This window comes from Charadrius vociferus, unplaced genomic scaffold (genome assembly GCF_000708025.1).
Source record: "Charadrius vociferus isolate BGI_N301 unplaced genomic scaffold, ASM70802v2 scaffold1028, whole genome shotgun sequence".
Taxonomy (NCBI): domain Eukaryota; kingdom Metazoa; phylum Chordata; class Aves; order Charadriiformes; family Charadriidae; genus Charadrius; species Charadrius vociferus.
In genome coordinates this window covers 100,981-126,547 of record NW_009649564.1, presented here as the reverse complement: position 1 = coordinate 126,547, position 25,567 = coordinate 100,981, and the positions used below count along the sequence as shown (strand labels likewise).

The window sequence follows — 25,567 nt, the reverse complement described above, 5'->3', positions numbered from 1 at the left end:
TTTAGGAAGGGGGAATATGGCAGCAAGGGGCTGGGATGCAGTCAGCATTCCCTTCTTCTGGCCCTTGGGCCTGGCTGGGGGGTTGGTGTGTAAGCCCACCGGTCTCCTTGCACCCCGCGGAGGGCGAGGATGAGGATGGAGGAGAGCGACGGGGCCGCGAGCCAGCCCGCCTGCCAGGCAGCTGCGCAGGCTGGGGGAGGATCTCGCCGCTCCCTCCCGAAGATCGCTGAGAAAAGCAATGCTGCAGTTTCTGCTCGTTGAATAGGAAAAGCAGCAGAAAGGAAAATCAGGGGCTGGCTTTTTTGTTGTTGTTGCTGTTGGCTTTTTCTTTTTTTTTTTCCCCTCCCATCTGATGAAGGGCTGCTCCACCCAAGAGCTACCGGGCGTCAGCGTGAAGACCAGGCTTCGCCATCCTCTTCTTCAGCTCATTCCCTCTTCCCTGTGCTGTGTGGGCAGTCAGGGCAGACAGGAGGTTCTTGCGTTAGTGGGGGGATCCAGCACGGCTCGGGGGGCTGAAATCAAATGATTTGCACCCTCTCCTGAGAGGGGCTGATTCTGCAGCGGGGCTGTCCCCACCGGGACAGCAGTGCCAGTCGCTCAGCCCATGCGCTAAACCCATTGCAGGCTTGGATGAGAGACTGGGCAGGTGATCTGGGCTGTGACGGGCTGCTGTGCGATGCTGGAGATGAAGAGGAGGAGGAGGAGGAAGAGGAGGAGGAGGAAAAGGAGGCGGCTCCTCTTCAGCCCCCCACACTACCCCTCGCCTCCTGCCCAGCTCTCCGGGGCAGCCCCTTCCCGTGGAAGCGGCGGCTGCCAGGAGTGAATCACCCTCCCGTCCTTCCTGCCTCACTGCCGGCCGGTGCCATCCCTGCCCTTTTCCATCTGGTCCTGCTGCAAAAGCGACCGTGAAGCCCGTACCGGCACATGGCGCTGCCACATTGGCACACCTCTCCCATCCCAGCTCTGCCACCGGGCATTTCTCTTCCTTCTGCATCCTGAAAAAAAAAAACCCCTCTCCTGCTTCATTCTATGGCAAAACCCGCCCTTCCAGCTGCGCTTTGCTGTGTCTGCCAGGACCGCTCGGATTTTGGACATCTTCCCCAACAAGCATGGGGAGGAGGGCAGAGCTGTCTGGGACCACGGAGAAACCAACGGGCTGTGAATCCCCGCTCCGCCCATGTTATATCATCCCGACCCAGCAATGCTGGAAATGATTATCCGAATGCCTGTTGCACACCTGGGCCATGGAGCTGCGGTGTTTTAGCTCCTGTTTGGCTCAGGGGACAGGGATTCGGCTCAGGGGACAGGGAAGGTGGTGGGAGCTACCGAGCCAGGAGCAGCACTACATGGTTGAAGGATAGGAGAGAAACAAAAGGAGAGGGTCTAGAGATACCGACGCCGAGCTGCTCTCCTCGAAGCTAAAAAAAACCCCACTGAGGTTTTTCCCGTTGGATTACTCTGTAAAGCACCATTCCTATGAAAGGCACTTAATTTTCCAGCCTGTTCGTGCCTGTGCGTGGACGTGGCCCTCCACCTCTGCACTGCAGCGCAGGCGGCGGGGTGGCAGTCGGGGACATGTGAGCGTGCTGGCTAGTCCTGACTTTTGACACGGCCACAAAAGGGCTTAATGCTGTAAGTCCTGTCTGAGCAGGAAGTTATTAAATTGGCATCGCGGGAGGACTTAAACAGTCACGGTGCAGACAGCGGGTTCTGCAAGAGCTGGCAACGGGTACGGATGCGACGATCCGGGATGCTGTCCGGGGATCCGCCGTTCCTCGAGTGTCCTGGACTAGAAGTGGAAATTGTGCTTGCCGTGAGTCAGAGGTACCCGTGTCACCCCGGCTGACAGCGACACACGAACGGGAGGAATAACAGCTGATGCTAATCTCTGCCGCCGCGGTATCGCCTGACCCCTGTCAACACCCGCGGGAGCTTGTGCCCAGGCGGGAGCTGGGGAGGAGCTGGCAGGAGCGATGGTCAGCGTGCTCTGCCGCAGCTCAGCTCTCTGTCAACGGTAAAGCCCCTCGGAGGCTGCCAGCCCCGGGCTTTGCTCCTCTCTGCATTGCACAGGGGCTGTTTGGGGGCAGAGAAGGTGGGAAGGAAAAAGAAAATGCTGCCGTAAAGAGAATTACCTCCTGCCCCAGCTGATCTCAGCCTTTGAGTCACCTCCATCCATCCCCTCTGTGTTTTCCTCCCTGTCTCTTTGCACCACTCAAGAAAAGGATGGAGAGACTGGGAAGGGATGGAAGGTGCATGCTCTTCCTGCACAAGACCCAGTGGGTACCAGGTGATGCCACCAGTGACCCCATCGGCCCCCAAGTAATGGGTAGAGATGACTCCTGCACAGTCCCGAGCTCCAGCTCGCTTATATGGCCTCAGTGGGGAAAAGGGCAGCATTTCTCCAAGGGGCCAAAAGGAGAGGAACCCTCTCTGGACTCAGAGGTGCCCAAAGAGGGGCTGGACAAGGTAGTGGGAGGCCCCAACACGCTGATCCCTGAAGCACTCGCTCAGCCCCATCCCCGCAGCCAGTCCAGCTGTGACCCATTTCGGCTTCAGTCCGCTGCCAGCTCGTCCCCACCATCCCAACCCAAGCAAGGGGACGCACAACCCTTTTGGGGCCACGGTGTCCCCCTTAACACACATCCCTCCTCCTCCCCCTTCTCCATCCGCAGCGAAAGCCCCTCCGGCAGCTCGAGGCGGGGATTAGGGAGAGACTAATGCGGGAGCCCTGCAGCCACCTCCCCCAGGCGTCAGAAAAGCCAGCAGAAACCTTAAATCAAATGCAGCTAAGTACAATTGCAAAGCTGCAGGCACAGGCCTGAGAGAGCATTAAGCAGCATTATTATGGCTCGGTGTACTGCCGGTAGTGACATTACCGCAACTTAAAATGTTTGGGATCAGAACTGCAGAATCTATTCTTTTCTGCGGGTTTTGCCTGGGCTGCATTTCCATTCTTCTGTAGAAAATACCTGTTTGGCTCAAACAACCTTCTGCACTTTGCTGTTGAGCTCTCCGGGGCTTTTCTTGCCTTCCTGCTCCCCATTGTACGGCAAACGCAGACGGATGCTTTGCCCTCACTGCAGCATCCTGAAGGAGCATCCATGCTGAGTCCAAGCATTTTCCTTTACCCGTCCTCGCTGCCAGGTTGTCTTTATTCGCTTCCTTTTTCTTTTTTATCCAGTTTCCCTTTCTGAAGTTGAATGACACTGTGCTAATTTGTAGCCCGACCCCTCCTGAGACTAGTGAGCTTAATTATATTTTTCTCATCGTTGGTGAATGGCTTGGCTATAATTATGCCCGGAAGCGCATTACTTAGGACTAACCTGAGAAGAGCATCCCCTCCGGGGTGCTAGGGCACCAGCGGCTCCAAGGAGCTGTTATTTAAGGTGCTGAACAGGGCCCCATGAAGCCGGCGTTGGAGAGGAGCTGAGTGCTCGCCAAATGCCACCCATCTCCGCGACTCATACCCCCAGCACCAGGGACGTCCCTTCCTCTCATAAGCAGTCCAGCCAGTAATTACAAAACCTTGGGCTATGCTAGCAGAAGGAAACCCTAGAGAGAATTAGGGTCCGTCTGCATTGCATTAAAACTGCCATCATCCGTTGCGGAGAGCTGGAGTCAGTCCTGAGCTCCTCCTGATGCTCCACGTGCATCTATCCTCCACGTCCAGCAGCTGTGGCGAAAGCCAAGGGGTGAGGATGAGCTTTCTGGTCCCCTCCTCTTGCCTGGATATTATATTTTAGTTGACCATGACACACCAGTGCCTATGGATAATTTGCCTTAGGTATCAACGTTATCACTGATGAGATAGGAGCCGGTGTCTCCGGCGCATCCTTCATCCTTCCAGGGCAGCAGGAGAAAGAGTGACAGCTCTTGGCTCATAAGAGGGGGGAATGAAGGACCCCATAGCACAAACAGGACACCCCGTGCTTTCGTTTTAAACAGGCTGAAAAAAGGTCTCCCGCCCTGCCTACCTCTGAAAACCGATAGTTGCTATCAACGGTAGTTTTTCAGACCTGATTCACAGCCCTTCTCGCCCATTGGCTTTGCACGAACTATTTCAGCGAACGGGAGATATAAGAGGAAGGAAAGTGTTATTTCAGTTTAATTGCATCGACGAAAATTTAGGAAAATCATCTGCTGCACCTAAAAACTATTCCTTAAATGAGCTTAGTTTTCTGTGTCACAGATAACATTGTACTCTGTTCAGACTAAAACAACTTTAAGAATCCAATTTACTTGTCTTCAGCACACTATGTTTTTAGCCTACTTTCCTCAGGAAATGGGGCTTACTTATGTGATTGTGCTGTTTATATATCTATATGCCATCACTCCCACACTAATAACATTTGAACGTGTTGGCCAATTCCAACCAAATCTGACAGAGCGGTAGAGTTTTCAAAAATACTGAATTCTTACAAATTTAATGAAATACGTGGGTGGGCACATATTTTCCCCCACCAAGGGAAAGGCTGCAGAGTGAACTCAGCCATATTATTAGACAGAAGAGAATACACAGACACACACACACACGCAGACACAGACACACACCAGTGCTGTTACAAAACCCCCGGGTGCCGGTAAGCCAGAACTCATGTTGGTATGAGATGCGGAATATTGCACCCCTGAGCCCCAAAGCCACCGAAACGCGCATCAGGATTCCTCCGGCAACTCACCCACTGCCAATTTTGCGCATTTCTTTCCGTTTGGACGAGGCAGTTTGGTGCGGGCACTGCAGGGGGAGTGTTTATCAACTTAGAAGCTTTAAAATTAATCGGACTAATTATATGAAAGCCTTTCGAGGTGGTTCTGGGTTTGTAAAACTTTGCTCTCTTCTGGTTCCGCACGCTGAGGAGAGACTGTCCGTGCAGAAAACCTCACAAAGGGGAAGAGCTCGAGCTGAGGGGTCGCAGGTTTCAGGCAAAGCAGGTGTCCTCGCTTGTGTTTCGAGGTCCTTGGGCCTCTCCTGCCTGCAGCCGAATTGCAAAACCAAGACACCCTCCAAGACCTTGGGGCTGAGCCCGTACGCCCACCTAATCCCACCTGTCCCGCGTCTCCGGCAAAGCCTAAACCCCACGGTCCTGCCTGGCCATGGCCAGATGGTTTTGGCTCTTTGCGGACAGGTTTTGGGGCCTCAACATGAGCCATTAACACAGGCAGCAAAACCTCCCGGGATGGATGTCACCCGCGGTTGGTAACCCAGCACTAATGCACACGTTGGAGTCTGTCTGTCCCCCGGCTCGCGCAGCGGATCGATAAAGGGCTTTTCAAACACATCAGCATCCCTCGTGCACCGGAGGCGATGGCCACGCCACAAAAAGAGCAAAGCCCTGGGCTGCCGGCGCTTGCTTTCTTCCACATGTGCCTGGTCAAGAACAGACTCGTTAAGACCGAGCGCAAACGGCGCAGGGAGCCGGGCTGCGGGACGGAGATGTCAGGTCACTCACGGAGTGTTTTCTGGTGGGACCGGTTTCCGTCTCTGACTGAGTATCCTCAAAGCTGTGCACTCCCATTCCTTTATTTCTTTGCATCTTCACTGATGATTAAAGGGGTCCTCTGGGCGGTCCCCAAATCCCGCAGCTCTTCTTCTCCCCCAGGCATGGTCACGGGCTGCATCCTCCCACCCAGCACTGCTGCTGCTCTCCAGCAGAGCTCTGGACCGCGTTACTCTGGCCAGCACGGGGGAGGAAGGTATTCGTGCCCTCACATGGCTATCTAATTTGATTTTTTTTTCCTTCTCTCTCATAATTAGAAGGTGGAACATTATATGCCAAGAGCTGATTAAAGTATTTCCAACATGCAAGGTCATATCTCTTCCAAATCCCTCTCTCATGGATTTCTAGGACCATTACCGCCTGGAAACAGAGGATGCTCAGGTTCTCAGAGCCAGCATCACACGGCAGACTAGAGCTCTACATTTTCAGGATTCAGGCCTTTGTATTGAGGCATTCACGTCCCCAGATCACAGGGAAAGATCTGGTCTTTCCGCTGCTCTGCAGTCTGTTTCCTACCTGGCAATCTAGTGGGATTTTTTTTTTTTTTTCTCCCGAAAGCTTTGACAACAATTTGGTACAACATCAGCTCGAAAACATCATCAAGCCCAAATATGCTCCCAAAGCAGGCTTGGGAGTCTCATTCACATTGCAGATAAGTCATCGGCAGACATGCTGATAAAGATTTCAAGTGTGACTCTGCATACAAATGATCCAGACCCAAAAATTAACCCAGTGCAGGCGACTGAGGAGGTACCTGGGTTTTTCCCCTAACCCCAGCCCTTTTTCCCCAGCCTGGCTGCTATATGTAGCACTTGCTCAGAAAGCAGAAAGGAATAACCACGCTCTATCAACCCAACCCTAAAAGTGACACAAAGACCCCTGAATTCGGCAGAGGAGCCTTTCCTCCTCGGCTCACCTCTTGTCTGGGACCTCGCTGCAAGTCATGAAGCTCCAGGCGCATTTTGGGAGCCATGTAGAAGGCGCTGGAGTTGGCCCTGCTTTGAGCTGGGAGTTGGACCCTATTTCAACCTAAATTAGACATGACCCCTTCTTCCCCCTCTCCTGCTGATTTCCAGCCAGATCGGGTCCCTGCTCTGCATCACTGAGCAGTTCCACGATGGCTACAGCCAGCCCGGGGAGTGGGGGGTTCTTGAGGTTTGCAGGGATTATTTGGGCACCCAGATCTGCTGCTTTCTAGTAGAGCCTCAGGCAGGGCAAACCCTCCCCCAGCATCAGCTGCAGCCAGCGATTTGACTGCTTTTCCACTCAAAACCTCTTTTGGGAACAGAAATAGCTGGGAATCCTCCCAGCGCAGGCCAACCCTGGGATGGTTCCTCTTGGCTATAAGTCAGACAGAGGATACGGGCAAACAGCATCTCAGGGGCTCTTCTGCTAAGGGTGTCACCCTGCTTATTAAAGAGGCCAGGGAGAAATGGGGTAGATAACCCGGTACCTCCTAAGTGACAGCTATCAGCCTGTCAGCCCCACACCATGACCCACGAGTGCAGTCCCACCACGGTGCAACCACCCCCTGCACAAGCTGCAGCAAACGCACCGCTCTGGGTGACCCTGCATGGCCTCACCGGCTGCTTCGGGAAGGTCATGCATCCACAGCCCACTTGGAGTTAGCAGAGGGACAATTCAGCTTGGATCCACCCCATTTTGACCACCACCCACGAGGCGTGGGCAAGCCCAGCGGCTCGGCTTTCCAGGATGCTGCCCACTCCCGCTTTGGGGTCCAGATAGCACCAACTGCTGCCTGCGCTGGCAGACGCCCACCGCAATGCTTGCCTGCCTGCAGCTTCCCTAAAATACCCCTCTGAACACCTCCTACCACAAAAAAAGTCTCAACCCCCTTCTCCCATCAAACCACAGCCATCAGGGCGGGACCCCTGCCGAGACGCCGCGTCGGGATGGGGACCACCTTACCTGGATGCTGCGATCTCCGCTTTCTGCTTGGCGATGGTGGCCGCCCGCTCGGCCGCCTCGACCGCCCGATCCACCTTCTCGCGGATCTTGCTGGCCCGCAGCGGGATGAGGTTCTTCCTCTTGCCACTGACCAGGACGTTCTGCTTGTACTTGCCCTCCTCCTTGGTGCCATCGGGGAAGGTCATGCAGCCATAGCCGTGGCGCTTGTTGTTGGCCCATTCTCCTTCATACTTCAGCCCGTCCGAGCGCTGGCTCACCCCAAAGCCCGACCGCTTGTCGTTCTTCCACTCGCCGACGTAGATCTCGGTGGTGGTGGCATCGATGTCGTCTTCGATGACGGAGAGCTCGGCTTCGCCCTCGCCCAGGCTGATGGTGGAGTTGATGTCGCTGGCGGTGGAGCTGACCGTGCTCATCCCGGCTTCGCTCCGGAAAGAGCTCTGCTTGCTCCGCTGGCTGGCCAAGGAGCTCTTGGACTCGGACTTACGGAGCTTGAGCCCGCTCAGCAGCGACCGCCGGAAGATGCCCTTCTTTTTGCTCTTGAGGATCTCAGCGTCGCTGTGGGCCATGAGGACGAAGCCACCCCGGGAGACGGCAGGGCTGCCGGCCACCGCTGGCGAGGAGTCGGGGTGCAGCGCCGTGCCGTTGGTGTGCTCGCTGCGCAGGGAGTTGATGGACGTCCTCAGGGGTGACCTGATAACCGCAGCCATGCCGTAGGGAACGCTCTGCCGGACGCCGTAACCCTGGCGCATCCCTCCGACCCACTGGCCCTGGTATGTCCCTGGGAAGAGGAGACAAAAGCAAAGAGGGGTTTCATGGCATGGCATCCTGCAGACCGCTAACAGCATCAAACCCCTCCCGTAAGCCCTTCGTTAGCCAGAGCAGCAAAGTGCAGCTCGGGATCCTGGTCCCGTCTCTGTGACAAGGATTGTAGTGTCACATTGTGGGAGGAAAAAACAACATCTGGGTGGGATTGCAGGCGTGCACTCCAGCTGCAGCGCGGCAGTATCAGAAACCAGCCAAGGCATCAGCGCGCAGGGAGCGATGCTGTGAGGAACCGCTCCTTAGAGCAACCCCGCATTTGAAAGGGAAGGGAGCGGGAGACAGGGCAGGGGAATCGTTATCCGGGAGCAGACTCCGATCCCGTCCACGCTGCCGGCAGTGATCAGAGCAGGCAGTATATTACAATGCATTTATTTATATACGTAGCGCCTTTCATCCGGCACGTAGCGGAAGGGAGCGGCTCTATAGAAATAAAGGTCTCATGGGGAGAGATCTATTTGGTTATTCTCCTCGGAAACGTGCCCCTGTTTGAACTCCTGCATTTGCGTGGGCACTTACTGGAGTTGCCTAACTGGTTGTTAGTGGGATGGAATGCACACAGGACCTCACTGCAGCACTGGGAATGGAGGCACAAGAAACCCATCCGGCCCAGGAAGCCCAACCGGAGCGTAACACTTGCCCTGCGCACCGAAATGCGCGGTGGTAATCTGCCCGGGGTTTATAATCCCTTCCCCTCCTGGAGCTCGGTGATTGGCACGCTTTCTCATTTTATCCCAGCCGGTTGAACTGTGGGACTTGTTTTTATTCTTAGGTCGGCTTAATCTTTTCTGGACTAGCTGGAGATGTGGTCATTCACCGCCCGCCTAAGCCCTCGCGGGTGGATTGATGAGCCCGAGGACGGCCCGGTGCCATCTCAGCCTGGGACTGGTGCCACTGGGATGCTGAGCAGGCAGTATATTACAATGCATTTATTTATATACGTAGCGCCTTTCATCCGGCACGTAGCGGAAGGGAGCGGCTCTATAGAAATAAAGGTCTCATGGGGAGAGATCTATTTGGTTATTCTCCTCGGAAACGTGCCCCTGTTTGAACTCCTGCATTTGCGTGGGCACTTACTGGAGTTGCCTAACTGGTTGTTAGTGGGATGGAATGCACACAGGACCTCACTGCAGCACTGGGAATGGAGGCACAAGAAACCCATCCGGCCCAGGAAGCCCAACCGGAGCGTAACACTTGCCCTGCGCACCGAAATGCGCGGTGGTAATCTGCCCGGGGTTTATAATCCCTTCCCCTCCTGGAGCTCGGTGATTGGCACGCTTTCTCATTTTATCCCAGCCGGTTGAACTGTGGGACTTGTTTTTATTCTTAGGTCGGCTTAATCTTTTCTGGACTAGCTGGAGATGTGGTCATTCACCGCCCGCCTAAGCCCTCGCGGGTGGATTGATGAGCCCGAGGACGGCCCGGTGCCATCTCAGCCTGGGACTGGTGCCACTGGGATGCTGCGGCCGGTCCCAGCCTGGAGCTGCCCTGCTGCATCCCATCCCTGGCCGGCAACGCAAAGAGCAGTGCCCCGTGCTGGGACGGGCGCAGGCAGCACCTCGCAGCATCGGGGCCTCCCTTCGCACCAGCCCCACTCCCGCACGCCAAGGCAGTCCTAAAATTGACTCGCTGATATGGTGAACCCTGTGGGAATCAAACCGAAACGGCCCCGATGATTACCACCGTCTCCATCTGACAGAGGCTTCCCATCCCCTCTCTGCCCAAGACGCTCTTTGCCCTTAGCAATCAGTCCGCGATTCGTAGACACGAGCAACCTGTCGGGTCCACCTCAGACGGCTCTTTGGGCTGCAAAAATACCGTTCCCTGAGATCTACTGCTGCACTTTCCCTCTCAACACTTTCCGGCAGCCCAGTGGAAAGGATCATTAAAACGGGCTGTGCTGGCCAGCCCTATCCCCAGCCCAGATAAACCCTACTCTCGCTGCAAGGAGCGATCCCAACCTGACAGCTACACATCCTTTTGCTCCATTTCATTCCTCATCCCCATCCGACCCCCAGGATTTCCTTAGGGGATTCCACCGCCCGGTGCCCAGGGCTCAGCGGTAGCTCTGGAGATGGGTATGTGCTGGAGCAGCTCACACTGAGCACAGGAACAGCTTCCTGAGAGCGTGAAACCAGCACCCGGACACACCTTGGGGTGCATTTTGGGGTCCGTAAGTGTCTTATCTGATAGCCACCAGCACTCGGCACAAATCCCCTGGGGTCTGGGCATCCTTGCCGGTGCTTCCAGGCAAGCAACCCCCCGCCGAGGTGCTGCATTATCTGGGTGACAGCCTTGTGCACCCCAAAAAAAATGCCAGCCCCAAGCTGGGGTACCCCATGAAGACTGTCTCGGAGAAGGACATGGAAAGGCAGGGCAGGAGGGCAGGATTTACTGAGGGTTTATAGGATTAGCACTGTGGAGGGAGGCAGAGCACCGGGATTATGGCAGGCACCGGCAGGGCAGGGCGAGGAGGTGGCAGCAGTGCCGGTGGGGAGAAGGATGGGGGACAACCAGCAAGATAGCTGGCAAACAGCTTGGAGGAGACATCAGACATGTCCTGTGGTTGGGTGTAAGCAGTGACCCCGGCTTGCCCTGCTGTAGTTCACTTTGGTGTCCCTAAGAACAGGCAACAACCGATGCTGGGCACCCACGGCTCTCCCCTTGCCCAGGGGCAGCCTGGAATGGTGCCCATGGCAGGGGAGAGCCCCCCAAGCCGTCCATCCTGCCCCTGCAGATCTGGTATCATCTCGCTGCCTTTTCTGGCTCCTTCCCAAAGCATCTGGGCAGGACAACGTACCGGGAGTGATGGGCAGCAGCTGGGTGACAGAGATATCCTCCAACGCCTTGAGCACCCCTGCAGAGGGAGGCCCCAGGATGGCTTGGGATGTCCTCACCCCAGATTCCTCTAGAGATGGATTCAAGGGGTTTCAGGGAAAGATCATAGAATCATAGAATGGTTTAGGTCGGAAGGGACCTTAAAGATCACCTAGTTCCAAGATGCCAGTGTAGGCCAGGGGACAGGGAGAAAAGGTCCTGCATGAGATCCATCAGAGCCTGCCCTGCCCAAGTCCTGGATTCCCCCTCCCTCAGCTTCATCCCTTGCCTCAGTCCACAGCCCCAGGCAGGTCCCTTGACCTCCCCGTCTCCCAGCAAATCTGCAGCTGAAAAAAACCCACCCCAACCCCAGCGGATTAAACCGAAGCACCGTAAAGCAAGCACGGCCCTTTGCTGAAAACCAGAGGCAGCGGCAAAGAGCAGAACAAAGCGCTGCCGGAGCAGGCGTGACAGCGCGTCTCAGCTGGAGCAGAGGCGGCAAATTGGTCACAGCAGGTTACAGCCGCAGCGCGCGCGCCTGTGCGTATCTCCAGCGAGGCAGAGGTGCCCGGGATAGCTGTCATCTTTGCATGGCCTTAAAACCTACTCCTGGAATTGCAAGGCTGCCAGGAGCAATCACCGCATCTCCTTGGCAAGGCTGATGTTTCTCAGCAGAGGATGGAAGGACTTGAGGAGCCATCCCAACCGGGTGGCCCGTCCTGCTTCTCCCTTCCCAGCATCATGGAGCAGCTCCCAGCAGAGAGCACAAGCCAAACCCCAAGTCTGGTTTCATGGGTGTCATCACTCTCCTGATGGCTTCCCTGCGGGATGAGGCAGCATGGATCGCTTCTGGAGATTGCCTAGGAGAGCACAGTCACCTCACTGATGGCCATCAAGGCATCTGGCTACCTTTATGGCCACCAGCAGATCAAAGCGCTTCCTTCCAAGGAGCTAACTTCATCCAACCTCCCTCACCCAAACAGCACTGCTCCCTTCATCTGACTTCATTATGTTTTAAACCCCTAAATATCCCAGGATTTGGCCATGAATACTGGAAGGTCTCAGAGCCATCTGATCTGCATTGCTAAGCACTGTCACCTCCTCCCCTTGCACTGCTCAGCTTAACCTCTGCCCCCTAACGTTTGCAGATAGATGCACAAAGCTTAATCTCACAAGGAGCCGGGAGACTCTTCCTCCCTGCAGAGGAAACAGGATTTTATGATTTTCCACTTTACGTGCCAGGATGGACCGGCTCTAGCTGTTTCCGAGCAAGGGAGCCGAAAAGGGAGCGTGCAATGGGAAGCCCCTGCAGTGGGGACCGTGGGACGGGGCTGGGTGTCATGAGATGAGCCCGTCTGACGCAAAAGGTCCCCAGACTGATCTGCTGAGATGCTGAACGGAGGTCCTCAAGGACTTCAGTGCAAATGTAGAGAGCTGAGCTCCTCCCAGGGTCGGGGCAGAAGATCAGACACCCTCTTTAACTGTGTGCAAGAGGGGAACATGCTTCTGTTGGGATGGGAAGCAGGGAGCGAGCCAACACTACTGCAGTCCTGGCCACAAGACGATTGAATTGCCCGAGCTGAGGCCCTGTGGAGAGGAGGCAAAGCCACCGTGATGGAGGAGAACTGCTGGGGGGGAAAATGTGCCAACCTCTTCCCCCCAGCCATGCAGGTCATTCTTATGGATGCTTCCAAGATGCCACAAATCTCCATCCCCCTTCTGTGTGGCCCTTTTGCACCGGGGAAAAAGGACAAAGAGCAGCCAAGAAAGTCTTGGACAGGGACAGAAAATCCTCCCGAGCCAGGTAACTTGTGACTGACTATGGTAATACAACCGAAGCAGCAGCCATTTCTGCATTGTAGCTCTTTCCTTACTATCAATATTTGCAAAATGCTTCCTGAAGCATTAATTGCATGAGATTAATGGAGTGATTGCATCGGGGGAAATGCAGCATCCATTACGCGCTCGGGGCAGCATCGTGCAGGCAGCTGCGGGCAGCCAAGCCGTGCGGCCAGGGCTAGGGCTGGCGGGAAATCGCGGGCGAGAGCAGATGCACCATAGGAGAGCCAAGCCAAGAAATCTCAGCCACCACTGCCACCCTGCTGAAAAGAAGGCCTGATCCTGCCCTGGGAATGGGAATTTTGCCATTCCTTGTAATGGCAGGAAAATCAGAGCCCGAGAGAATAAGCAGGTTGTGCTCTCGCTCGCTGCGGTTTTACCCCGGGGAAGATTTCTTGATTCTTGGTGTAACCGCTCCAGCAGGGTTTGGCCAAGATAAAGGTGATGCCAAGAAGGGTGGGGAGGTGGCCACGTGCGTGCACACGTATGGAGCAGAGATAAGGAGAGGGCATAACCTGAGGCTGGGAGAAAAGCACTGAAGTCATCCTGAAAGACGGATCCGCGAGAATATTCGTCTTTCGGAAGCAGCAGATGGAGCGTGAGAAAGGGAACGGGCTTGCAAGAAAGACGAGGAAAGTCGGGATGGGATAGAAACACAGAAGGAAGAAAACGGGCAACGTGGCTGTTGGCCACTTGTGTTTTTAAGCCTGGGTTTTGGGTTTTTTTGGCTGGCTCCCCTTGGAGCACGGCTGGGTTGTTTCCAAACGGCTTTTAAAACTCCTGCAGGAATTTCCATTGCCTTGAGGACCGTGTGGAGCCCCATCCTTGGCTGGAGCCAGCTAGGCTGAAAGCAGAAAGCGGGAAGTCACTGGCCTCCGAAGCATCATTCCTGATGCTCCGGCAGCAGATCATATGTTTTGAGAAATGACAGGTACCAAAAAGTAATCTAATTTGTTGCAGTTATTCAGCGCTTTCTCAGCATTTGGCTCAGGAGGCTAAAATTCATTCTGGGAAGAGAGCGGGCAGCCTGCAGGGCTGCTCCTGCTGTCCCCATAATGCCAAAAACCCCAAAATCAGGGTTTGCCCTGGTCTGCACCTTGCAGAAACGGGGAGGGGAGCGGGACCCCGTGCAGAGCCGGCGGTGAGGTGGCTGCGTGCAACCTCCGTGCGTCCGTGTTCACTGCTGGAAATGGGGATAATGCAGAGGCACTCCAGCAATTCAGCTGGGTATGGGGAAGGCTAATTAGCTCCCATTTGCAAAGTGCTCCGGGAGGATCTGAGGCATTACAGACACCAGGAAGACCAATGGGTTTCCGTTCATTTCCTTGGCTTTACCAAGGAGTTTGGGGGGATTTTCCTGGGGAGTGGGAAAGGAGGAGAACCAGCTCCAGCTCCAGCTCATGTCCCCAGGATACAGCTGCTGTGGTGGGGCTCACATGGGTGCTCGTGGGCCCAGGAACATGGAGGGAGCTGCTCGCTTTTGCAGACGAGGTCTTCACCATGGCTGGGAAGAGGCAACCGACTCATAGGTTCCTATTCTCACGTGCAGCACAACAGGATGAAACCTTGGGCAAGAAGAAGAGTCACTTCACTGATGCCATTTGTCTCTACACCAGGTGCCTTCTGCACATAAGAGAGGGATGGAAAGGGAAAGGAGACCTGAAACATCTAGAAAATGGCCTTTCTGGCCCAGATGGAGGTGGCCTACAGCATTGCACTCAGCAGGTGAAGGTGAGAAATGCCGGAGGGTGGAAAGCACCCAGCTTTGCCGCTTGCTGCCCCGAGCCGAGGGGCTGTCTGGTGCCTGCAGTCCTCTCCTGCTTACAGAGAGATGGCGAAGACCAACAACGATGCCTGGGGCCATCCGGCTTTCAGACAAACAAGCAGCATTTTAGGGCATGTCAGAGCAACAGGCAGATTTTGAAGGATACAGGAGGAAAGCCCCAAGGGAGGATGATGGGCTGCTCAGAGCTCAGCAACGCACCTGGGGCTTCCCTTAGCCCAGGGTGGGATCATTCACTTGGATATAAACCTGGTCCATCTTCACCATGGCATTGGATGGAGTCAGGATGGTTTGGGTTGGAATGGCTGCATTTTCTTTCCACCCTCCTCCACCCCCGTACCCAAGGATCTGGCATTTTGGAGGCTGCTGAGACTGCTGGCTCCAGCCCAGGAACACCATTAAGTACGAGCTTGACGGACCGAAGGCTGCTCGCAGGCTTTTCCCGCACCGAGACGGCCGGTTCGGTGTCCTGCAGGATGAAGCCCTTGGCAAGCACGCAGGGTAAAGCACCCGGGGAGGTTTGCACAGACCTGCCCTGCCTCGCTCCGCTTCAGTTTCTTACACAGAGAAATTCAAGCAGTTATTTAGGATGTTGTAAAGCATTTTGAGGCCCGTGGACGCATACATATTATTATCACAACATGACCTCGGAAAAAGTAAAATGCTTAGAAAAATATTCCTTATCCATCACTAACACTGAGTTAAAAAAAAAATCAAAATAACCCACCGTCATGGGTCAACGCAAGGTGTTTCCAGGTTAGCTAAAATAATCAGCGACACGGGCGCAGCTACCCAGGCTTTCACAGAACATGGGAGCAGCAGGCTTCAAAGGGCTGGTTTCTCTGTAGCCTCTGGCCCATTCTTGAAGCACAGCCAGATCCGCCTGTTACGGTGACTGTGTTCGGCAACGGCAGTGATTCAAACCTCCCAGTTCGCTTTCACCACTCAGCGAAATTTGGGAAGGAGGCCTGAGTTGTCTGAATCGCCGGTCCACTTCTCAAAACTGAGCAGAAGTCATTAGACCTTGCAAATTGCTGGTTTATCTCGTCAAGGATCCTTCCCGGTATGCTCACCTCCCCTCTTATCTCTGAACTCTGCAGCAGATTAATTAAAGACATCCGATGGCAATAATTAGGCCGGTCTCCTAAATTACGACAGAAGGAGCAAGTTTTACAGATATCACTTTCCAGCTATTCGCTATCAGAAAGGCCCAGGGAGGACTCATGCAAAAATCATGTTTAGCATCTCAGAAACATCTATCTCAAAGAGAAGATGTGTGAGAGAAAAGAGAGGACTGGAGGATGCTAATTCAGACTCGGTCCTGATGGTGTGATGATGAGGACATCCTTGTTGGCCACCCCAGCTGATGTCCAGCACTCAGGGTGCCTGGCTGGTAACGATGTGCCCCCCAAACATGCTGCCTGCATGGAGGGGTCCTCCCAAGCATGCACATGGGTGCATGTTTGCTGCCAAGACATCCCAAGAGCCGTCCTTCCCGCACTATCACTTCTGGCAGCAGGACAGGGTGTTGCGCTGGGTGACTTGCATTCCCTGCCCCGTCCCCAGTTGCCGGTCGGAGAGCATCCATCGTCCTCCAAATGCTCACCTAAATCCCACACTGGCATGATACGGAGGGCTAGGACTTGCCACCTGCGTTGCCCACCATGAAAGGTGGGAATCGGCGATGGTGCATGTGTGCAATGCCACACGGGTACAGCATCAGCGGCAAATTACCTCCCCCCACCCCTGCCAAGGATCTCCATCCCTCTGACTATCGCCAAGCCAGGCTGAAAACACAGTCAGATGCTTCTGCTGTGGCTGCTAATTTGCCAAAAATATGCTCTGGTAACTGCTTACACAGGGGAAGAAATAAAGTATGGGGTTTTGAGTATGCAAATATAATCCGCAGGCACGAACACGTGATGGATGTTAGTCATATTGCTTAATGCGAGGCTGGATACATACACACACGATGGGCACAATGAGGTCTAAACATCCGTGGAGGAGAGAAGGGGAAGAGGGAAAGGAGAAGGGAGGAGAGCAGAGAGAAGAGAGGAGAGGAGGAGGACCAGAGCAGAGCTTTGCTGCTGCCTGGGTGCTGGGTAGCAGTAAGTCTGTCGCTGGGGCTCAACAAATAATACATCATTACAAGTCTGCAGCTCGTATCAGCACGGTTAGAATGCACTTTTAAAAGCTAAATGGCAGGGATCCTCCACCCGAGGAAACAAACCAGTGGAGCTGTTGGGTTTAGATGCTGTACCGTGGGAGATGATGGCTTTGCAAGCAGGTAGAGGTGGGTGCGGGGCTGTCCCTGGCAGAGCCAGCGCCCCGCTGGGCACCTCTGCAGGAGTGAGAGCTGGGTGCTGGAGAGAGGAGATGGATTTATACAGCCTCCCGCCACAGCCAGGGAATCTGCCTCCTCCTCTGTGGGTGCAAATAACAACAGAAAGTAACACAGAACAGGGAGTGCTCAACTGTTCTCCATAGGGAAAATCATCCGAAAGGCAGGTTCACATGGGGCCAGAGTGCTCATCTGGGGGACACGAGCGCCACCCAAAACATGGGGAGTCCTTTATATTCTTATTGCCATGATGCCTGCCCCAAAGATACTTTGCGATCAGCAGAATAAAGCTGCTTCCCCCCCATCAAATTATGGCAAAGACTGCTGATATTTGCATTTACAGATGGGAAACCGAGGCATAGAGCGAGATGGAGGAAGAGCTCCTCCAAGAAAACGAGGTGTGTGCGTCCTCCTGCTGCCAGCACAAAGTGGCTTTTCACAGCCTACAGCAAACCTACAGCAGGGCAGGGAACGGGGCAAAGCCCTGAAGCCGATGTCCTACCTCTGAAAACAACCCCAGCTGCAGGAATTAAGCCATTTTCTGCAGCGATTGGCCAGTGATGAATACGTGCCCTTATAATATTAAGGAGAAGCCACTCCAGAAAACTCACACATGGAAATTCAGCTCAGATAACACCTGTGAGAGGAGCATACCCCCAGCCCCACCACTACAGTCAGTCTCACCCGACAATGGCTTCTGAGGCATTTTGGCTATTTGCTTCGAGGGGGAAAAACTCTCTTTGCTGTCCACCATGTGCAGGAAAACGCAAGTCTGTCCTGAGCATCCCCTCCCTCTTCCCTCTCATTGTTTCTGTATCTCCCGCTTCCCCCAGCCTGTTTGCGTTCGTTAGTAATTGCCTTTTCCAGCCAGCATTTGGAGAAATGCTTCAAACCATCATAACGACAATCACATCTCGGCATCGCTAATTCTGATGGGGCTCATAATGCATCTCAGGCCGGTGGTGATTCTTCTTAAAGCGCCAGGTCCTGGAGTCTGGGGAAATACAGCTTTTCAAAAGGAAAGGACCTAAGAAAGAAATTTCTCGTCTTCCTGGGAATGGGAAGCGCCGGGTCCTCTGGAGCCACGAAAGTCAAGGGAGCATCATCCCCTGGTGAACCACAGCCCACAGTTTTGCCCAGGGCAGCTGAATCCCTGCGGATTTGGCCACCAACGGGGTCCAAAACCAGGATGAGTCTTTAGCACGAAGGATGCGAAACACATTAACATATCACTCAGCACCTTTATTACAGCTAATGTGCTCCTCTTACAAAGCAGAGTGAAATCGGGCTAATGCTTAGTCCGTTAATCCTCCAGCGCTCTAATCCTCATCGCAAACTCTGTGATCTCACCCCATTTCTCAGCAGAGCTCACGGGAGTAAGGGCTAATTCTCCGGCGCTCACAAACGGCGCTGTGTGCCGGCACCAGGTTTTGGAGGGCTGCATCCCTTGCGAGGTGTGGGAGATGCTCAGCTGCCCGGGATGAGGCTGAGCTCCCCACGGATTGGGGATACAAGGCTGCACCAGGAGCGGCGACGGCACAGGATGGGATGAGGCGAGAGCAGGGTTTCTTTATTTATTTCCCGTGAAATAAATGAACAATCCCTTGTTCAGTCCAGGGAAACACCTTGCAGACCCAGAGTGATGCTCTGAGCAGGAAATCATATCATTCTAGTGATCATCTTGGTGCGAATATCTGCAAACTTTGGGATCATGCTCTGGCTGTTCACTCATTCATGAAAATTCATGATACTCTGCTGTATGCTAAGTGGAACCTCTTCAGGGAATCATTTTGGGAGTGACTGTTCTAAGGGAATGCTTGTGCATCGATTGCAATTTATAAGGATTTTTGACTCAAAGGCCAGATTCTGCCTGAGAAAAGCCAATATCAAACCCCCAAATGCAAACATTTGCCACTCAAGTACTTTTTTTCTCCAAGCTCCCCTTTTTTGTTAACAGTCAAATACGTTAACTGTAAGTTAAACAGCTTTTTGCAGGGGCAAACCAGCATCAAGAGTCTCCTGTAACTACTGCAAACTCCTGCAAAAAAATATCCTTTCTTGGTCAGGATTTCAGACAATGCCACAGCCAGAGCCAAAACAGGCAAAAACTGCTCAATCTCACAAGACAGATGTTAAACCACCGCGTTGCCCCCTGTAAGACTATCACCAACCCCATCCTGCCCGGCTTCTGGAGCTTCAACTCATGCCTACATTAATACAGATCATCCATCTACATCAGTGTTACCTGACTCAAAGCATTCAAAATTAATCAGGTTCATTTTAAAATCAAGGCATTTTTAAACAGAAGGCATTTTTAGCTCTCGTCTGCTGGTTTCCAAGCCTGTAAGAATGACTTTCCTGCAATAGTCTGGGTGGAAACCTTGCTTCAAAAAATGAAGCTGAAAAGCTTGCAAAATCACATGATTCCACAAGCTAGAGCTTCAAGGAAAAAAAAAAACGTTCAGCTACAGGAGCAGATGTCACCCCTCCACGAGGAGCCCCATGGGATATCAAATCACATGCAAGTGTCCTGAGATTTGCATCAAAAGCCGTGAGAAACCCCGGGGTGACCCACCCCGGTATCCCCAGTGAAAGGATATAAAAACCGTGCTTCAAGGACTGAAGTCACCCTCTATTATGGGTCAGGGAGAGGTGTAAGGGGGTCAGATTGCCCCAAGGTTGGAGTCCTACACCGTCCCCTGGAGTATCACGCACCGGACAAAACGCTTGAGAAGACGGAGGTGGGGTCTACGCTTGTCTGGCCATGTCTATCTCCTGTACTTTTCCCCGGAGTCAAAATCCTTCCTCCTCTGTCCTGAGCTGTACCTGAAACTAAGCAGCATGTTTCAGTGTGATAAGTAATTACCATGAGTTCATATCATTTATTTTTAATGACGCTGTTCAGACTCTTCGTTTAGTATTTTGATTCATTTTTCCACATTCGGTGGGCCCTGATGTATCCGTTATTGCTCTCCTGTAACCACCTCTGCACTGCAAGCAGCTTCGGTACCCAATCTAGACAGCAAGTTGCTTCATAAGCAAAGTTCATAGCACTTCTTTTTTTTTTAATTAGCAGGTTCTTAGGGGGGTCGTTAGGACCAGCTAGGGCTGCGTCTAGATTCTGCAGGAACCAGGAGGATCGGGGATCAGGGCACATTTGTATTTGCTTGTTTCCACCCACTATTTAAAGTGCATAAACAATTCCTTCCCGGCAGCAAAATAAGACGAAGAGCTGATACTTTTAAGGTAATTCTGACATCTGTGCTATGAATAGATCGCATGGAAATTTGCCCTCGCTAGTTGGTTCCCTGCAGCTGTAGAGGAACCTGTGAGAAACCCCAGTACGGGGAGAGGCACGAGGCAGCCCCGGGTGATGGCGCTGCCCTTAGCGGCACCCGCTGGTGGTGGCTTATCCAAACCCACTTCTCTGCTCAGGCGCGGGGGCTGCGGCCCCTTCCCGGACAGGCAGGTCCCCCTGTGGCATCCCCGGTCCGTCCCCCTGGAGCGCCCCTTTACGCCAGCAAGGGGGCTGCTTTTGCCAAATATTTCCTGGTTTTCACCTCCTCAACTGCTTCAAAGCCCTTTGGTTGGTAGCTCCTGGTGTACCTGCTCAGATGAGCGGCTGGAGGTGTCACCGGTGCCACCGCAGAGGTGGGGAAAGTGGGGCACGGAGCCGCCGCGGCTCCTGCCCGGGCAGGACAGGCTGCGAGAGAGCCCACGCCGGCAGATCCCACCGCACCGCTTCCCTCTCCCCATCACTTCCAAAGCACGAAAATTTCCCAGCCCCGGCCAAGAAAACCCACTTGCCTACTCACACGGTGCTAACAATGAAAACACTAATTATATTTCACTCACCTATCAAAGGGATGATTCATTTAGGTGAGTGGGCACGGAGGATTACACAAGACGAACACCGCCATGCGACCGCCCGTCCGTTTTGGGGTGGCCCTCCTGAGAAACAAGTCCGCGTGGAGCACGGTGGGCACCTGGGATGGGGTGAGGGGGTGGCAGCAGGAGGGACCTGGCACGGCCTCGATGCACCGTGGACACCTCCAGTCTGGGGAACCGCCGCAAGCCATTCCCCGAGGGCTGGCCGGGCAGCGGGGAGCCGAGAGAGGGGCTGGTTCACTCCTCGAGCCCCTGTCCGGTCTCAGATCCCAAATGCTCAGCTGGGGAGAGGTGGAGGGAGGAGAAAAACAGCGTTGGTAGGGATGGAAAGGGCAAAAGCAGGTTTGGGGCTTCCTTCATCCACCCCATCTCGTCCACCCCCACAGCCACAGTTGCAGCAGCTAAACCCAAACCCAATGCACAGCCCCAGGATTTCCATGGCAAGCCTGAAGTTACAACCTAAACCGTCCCCAGGGTAAAATCACTGAGTATTTCCAAAGTGTCCAAGGAGTTACAGAAAGGCAGGAACCAGCTGAGATGTCTCCTGCTCTCCAGACCCACTCCAGAGAAGGTCTGCAATGGGAGGTCTCCAACCCTCTGCTCCAGAGAGGTTCCACCAGCTCCAGCAAGGGCAACAGCAGCATCTCCAGCTCACGTCGGTGCTGATCCAGGTGGATTCTGCCCCTTTTGCCTGAATTGAGGGAGCATATCCCACTCCTGCTCCAGAGCTGGGCTGAATCAGGCCCATGAAACGCGTGGTGCAACCCCAGCACCCAACCAGAGCGATCCCCACCATCCCAGTTTATGTAATGTCGGAGCGCTTCTGGATGGGGACAGGAGGTGGCAGGGGTTTTTGGCAGAAGCATAAGGACATGTCAGCAATATCGTGGTTTTGGGGGGGTGTCCATGTGAGTGCACGCGTGCAGGGGAAAGACGCATGTGCCGCAGGTGCAGGACGGTGGGTCGGGTGTGCCACGGTGCCAGGGAGATTTGGCAAAGCGTGGGAACAGTGAGGCTGTATTTGCTTCCGTGGGCTCTGTGCAATAGGTTTGTGTCGACGGACACGTACCCGCAGGGCTCAGGGAAGGCGGTTTGCATTCATCCGGCGGCGCGCATGGGTCGGAGAGAGCCGGGGGACCGACCACGTGGCGTGTGGGTATGGGAGCGGAGGGGCGAAGCGGCGTCTCGGCGTGGGGAGGAGAGGCGTGTGTGCATGGCGATGAGTGTGTCGGCGTGGGAGGTGCGAGATCTGCAAGCTGCACGGGGGGGGGGGGGGGGGGTGGTGGTGGTGGTGGTGGTGGCAACGCGGCTCGGGCCACCGCATGCCATACCCCACGTCCAAGCCCAACGCATCAACACGTGTGCATCAGTCACGCAAAACATCGCTCCCCAAGATAGCGCTGGCAACGGTTGGTGGAGCGTCGAGATGTGCCCTCACCCACTGTTGTGCAAGGAAATGGTAAAATTGGAGTGAAAACCACGAATTCTGGGGCATCTCACTTCCTGAGCCTCGCTGCGCATTTAGGGACCCATCCCCTAGCCCTGGTTGATGTGCTATAAAAAAATACATGCAAGGGATGAATATTTATCTGTGGGTGGCAAGTGACAGATGCTGGGGCGAGGATTCTAGGATACTTCAGTTTGATGAAGGTAATAACTTGAATAGATTAATGAGAAACATCCTTCCCAACAGTTGCCTCCCCTGTGCCATAGCTATGCAGCCACCCTTCCAGCAGAGCTCCAGCACACACCACCTCCTTGCACCCAAACGCACAAAGTTCGTTAAGGTTTGGTGTCCAAAAGGCTGGAGATGCCCAACTTTGGTCATTTCTCCACCCAGAATGGAGACAGGCAACTGGGAAAGGGCCGTGGCCTCTGGGTACTCGCAACCGAGTTGGCGAAAGCGCAATTTCAGCTGCGTTGAGTCACTCCGCGGTGACTGCCCAACCCAAACTGGGGGAAAGCTGGTGTGGAAGAGCCCGGTCGGGGCGTGCGTGGCCCACCCCTGCTCACGGGCTTGGCCACAGGTACCATCACTCCACGTTTTCCCAGCATGGCCGTCTTCTCCTCCCAGGACAGTTTGCAAAGTCCCTGGGCGGGAGCACTGTGCTACAGACCTTGCCCTTGTCTCCTCCTGATCCTCTCATCTCCTCCTAAAATGATAAGCACGCAATAGAGGTCCCCAAAACACCGAGAAGCCGGGCTGGCCTGACAAGATGGAAGAAAAAGCTCTTTGCTTCTGGTAGGTTCTCAGAAACGGTGAAACCGATGGTGAGCCACCCCAGTTTGGAGATGCTCTCCAGGTTTCCCAAAGAGCCCCTGCGCTGCGGTTGACGGGGACAGCGTGCTGGGGTTGGGGGCACGTGCGTGGCCGGGGACAGGGCCAGCCCTGCAACACCCGGCCCTCGGAGACCTGTAGTTTGTCAAGACTTCTTCCTCCTGCAAACCTCCCCGGCAGGGGCCGGGTGCCAGGAGGGGAGCGGGGCGACGGGCACTCGCGTTGGGAAGACGCAGAAACCACCCACCACCCCCCTCATCTCATCTCATCCCCCTCCTGACCGCTTCGAAGGTGGGAGAGCGCGGTTATTCTCTGACCAAGCTTTATGCTCAACCGAAGGACTGCCGGGATTTATCGATGGCTTGCAAACACACACTCGGCAGATTCCAGCTCAGACCCCAGCATTATTCCAGGCAGCCAAAACAAAAGGTTGCAGCTATATTTTCCTTCGGGAGAAAGCCACCAGCACAAAATTATCATTAAAAATCGAGAGATCGCTCCCCCTCTCCCTTCGAGAGCACAAAAGAGCAGCCGCAGGTAACGTTTCGTCTCGCCTCCCTGTATAACCACAAAGCAGCAAACTGGGTTTTCTAGAGAAAGGTCTTTGCAGCACCTTTCAGGAAGGCTGTGATGGAGCTCAGTAACGCTGCAGTTCCCTTAACGGAGCAGCCCTGGAAAATGATAACGTCTTAAAAGAAATTACCTCGCGTTAGATGGCCACATTCACCCGCAAAACAACGGGGCAGTGCTGCCGAATGCCCCCGGCTGGCGGCAGGTAGGCCTGCCTCGTATGATGGTGGCAATTTAGATGGAAGTAACCACAAAAAACCTGAGAGAGGATGATACAGCCACTTACGGCACAGCACCAGCTGTTTCTCGTAGTTCGGCCTTAAAGCTTGTTAGTCCAGCAATTTTTTTTTTTTTTTCTGATCGCTCCGATTGGGTTTTCTTGTTTTTTATTTAATCCTAGTTTCCCCTCTACATCTCGTTAAGCTGTGTTGACGGCAGAGAATAGCTTTGGTGATCCCTCTGAGCCCCTACGCTAAGCATTAAGCCGTAAACTAGGAATGTAAGACTCTTGTCTGAATTAAAGTCTTTTGCTTGATATCACCGAGCGTTTGGAGGGGCTGCGGGGCGCGCAAAGACCCCAACCCCTTGCTGGGAGCATCTGCAGCACCAGAGCTGCCCCCATCTGCCCCTGGATCCCCTCGCACGCTTGCCTGCCCTCTGCCCCAGGTTGCTCCGATGCAAATCCTACAGGTTCCAGTGGTGCAGAACTGCAAATCCCATGTGCAAGTCGGGTCGTCTCCCGACGGCTTGGCCCACCCCATCCTCCCACCCACCCTGGGTGAGAGCTGGGCGTCCCCCCCCACCAATGCAGCCGGCTCCCCTCCCCAAAACGCCTGGTCGAGAAGAGGTGGGGGGGTAGGGATGGGGAGGAGGGGAGGAGGATCCGATGCCCAGAGACCCGCTGAACATATGGGGCTACCTGTGGCAAAGAGCTGGGCTGATGCCACGCTGGGCTGGTTCCTCATCTCCTGCAGGGTATGAGCATCCCTCACTCCAGGCCAGCAGGTTGCAAACTCACAGACTCCAGCCTAAAACCGGGGTCCCCGTTCGGAGAATTATACCCCCAGTGCCACCGCCCGCCCCGGCCGGGAAGGTATCAATGCAGCACTTACCTCCATCCGAGTAGGTCTCTGTCCCGTAGCCATCCTGTAATCCATTGCTCCAGGTGCCTTCGTACTTGGCCCCATTTCCAGTGCATTCTCGGACCCCGTACCGTCCCTTAAATCCATGGGTCCACTCTCCTTTGTACACCCACTTCCCCTTGCTCTCCATGCCAATGCCATGGCGCTTGCCCTGCGCCCAGGTGCCCTGGTAAGTGTTGCCGCTGGGCCAAGTGTAGACCCCCAGCACCTCAAAGCCGTGACTCCAGGAGCCCGAATATTCACCTTGACCCTTCGGGCCGGTACAGATTCCGTGGCCATGAGCCTTTCCGTCCTCCCAGCCTCCACAGTACGACCCTCCATCGTCAAAATTAAACCTTCCCCCACTGGACATGCATGTAATTCGGTTTGCAAATCCCCCAAAAGGTGAAAAGAAAAAAAAAAAAAAAAAAAGGGAAAAAAAAAAAAAAAAAAAAAAAAAAAAAAAAAAAAAAAAAAAGAAACGCAGAAAATAAAATGCGAACGATGACTTGGGGAAAAAAAATAAAAAAATAATTAAAAAAATCAAATCAAAGCAAACTCAATCAAAATCATGCACCAGATCCAGGGAGCTGCTTGCTTAAGCCAGTTTCTTGTGATTATTCATTCTCTGGGAGTATGTTCAGGATCAGTTCTCTCTTCCCCTGCTGTGGAAACAGTATCATTAAA

At 54.2% G+C, this 25,567-nt stretch overlaps 1 protein-coding gene across 1 annotated transcript in view; it reads right to left on the bottom strand.

The window, feature by feature from the left end:
• Positions 1-25,253, bottom strand: part of JPH3 (junctophilin 3) — a 62,087-nt gene extending 36,834 nt beyond the window's left edge. Inside the window, exons 1-2 of the mRNA XM_009890033.1 lie at positions 24,872-25,253; positions 7,425-8,202 (exon numbers count right to left, since the gene is read on the bottom strand). Of these exons, the coding sequence (XP_009888335.1) occupies positions 7,425-8,202; positions 24,872-25,253 (1,160 nt within the window). The remainder of the gene's footprint in view (positions 1-7,424; positions 8,203-24,871) is intronic.
• Positions 25,254-25,567: the final 314 nt, after the last annotated feature.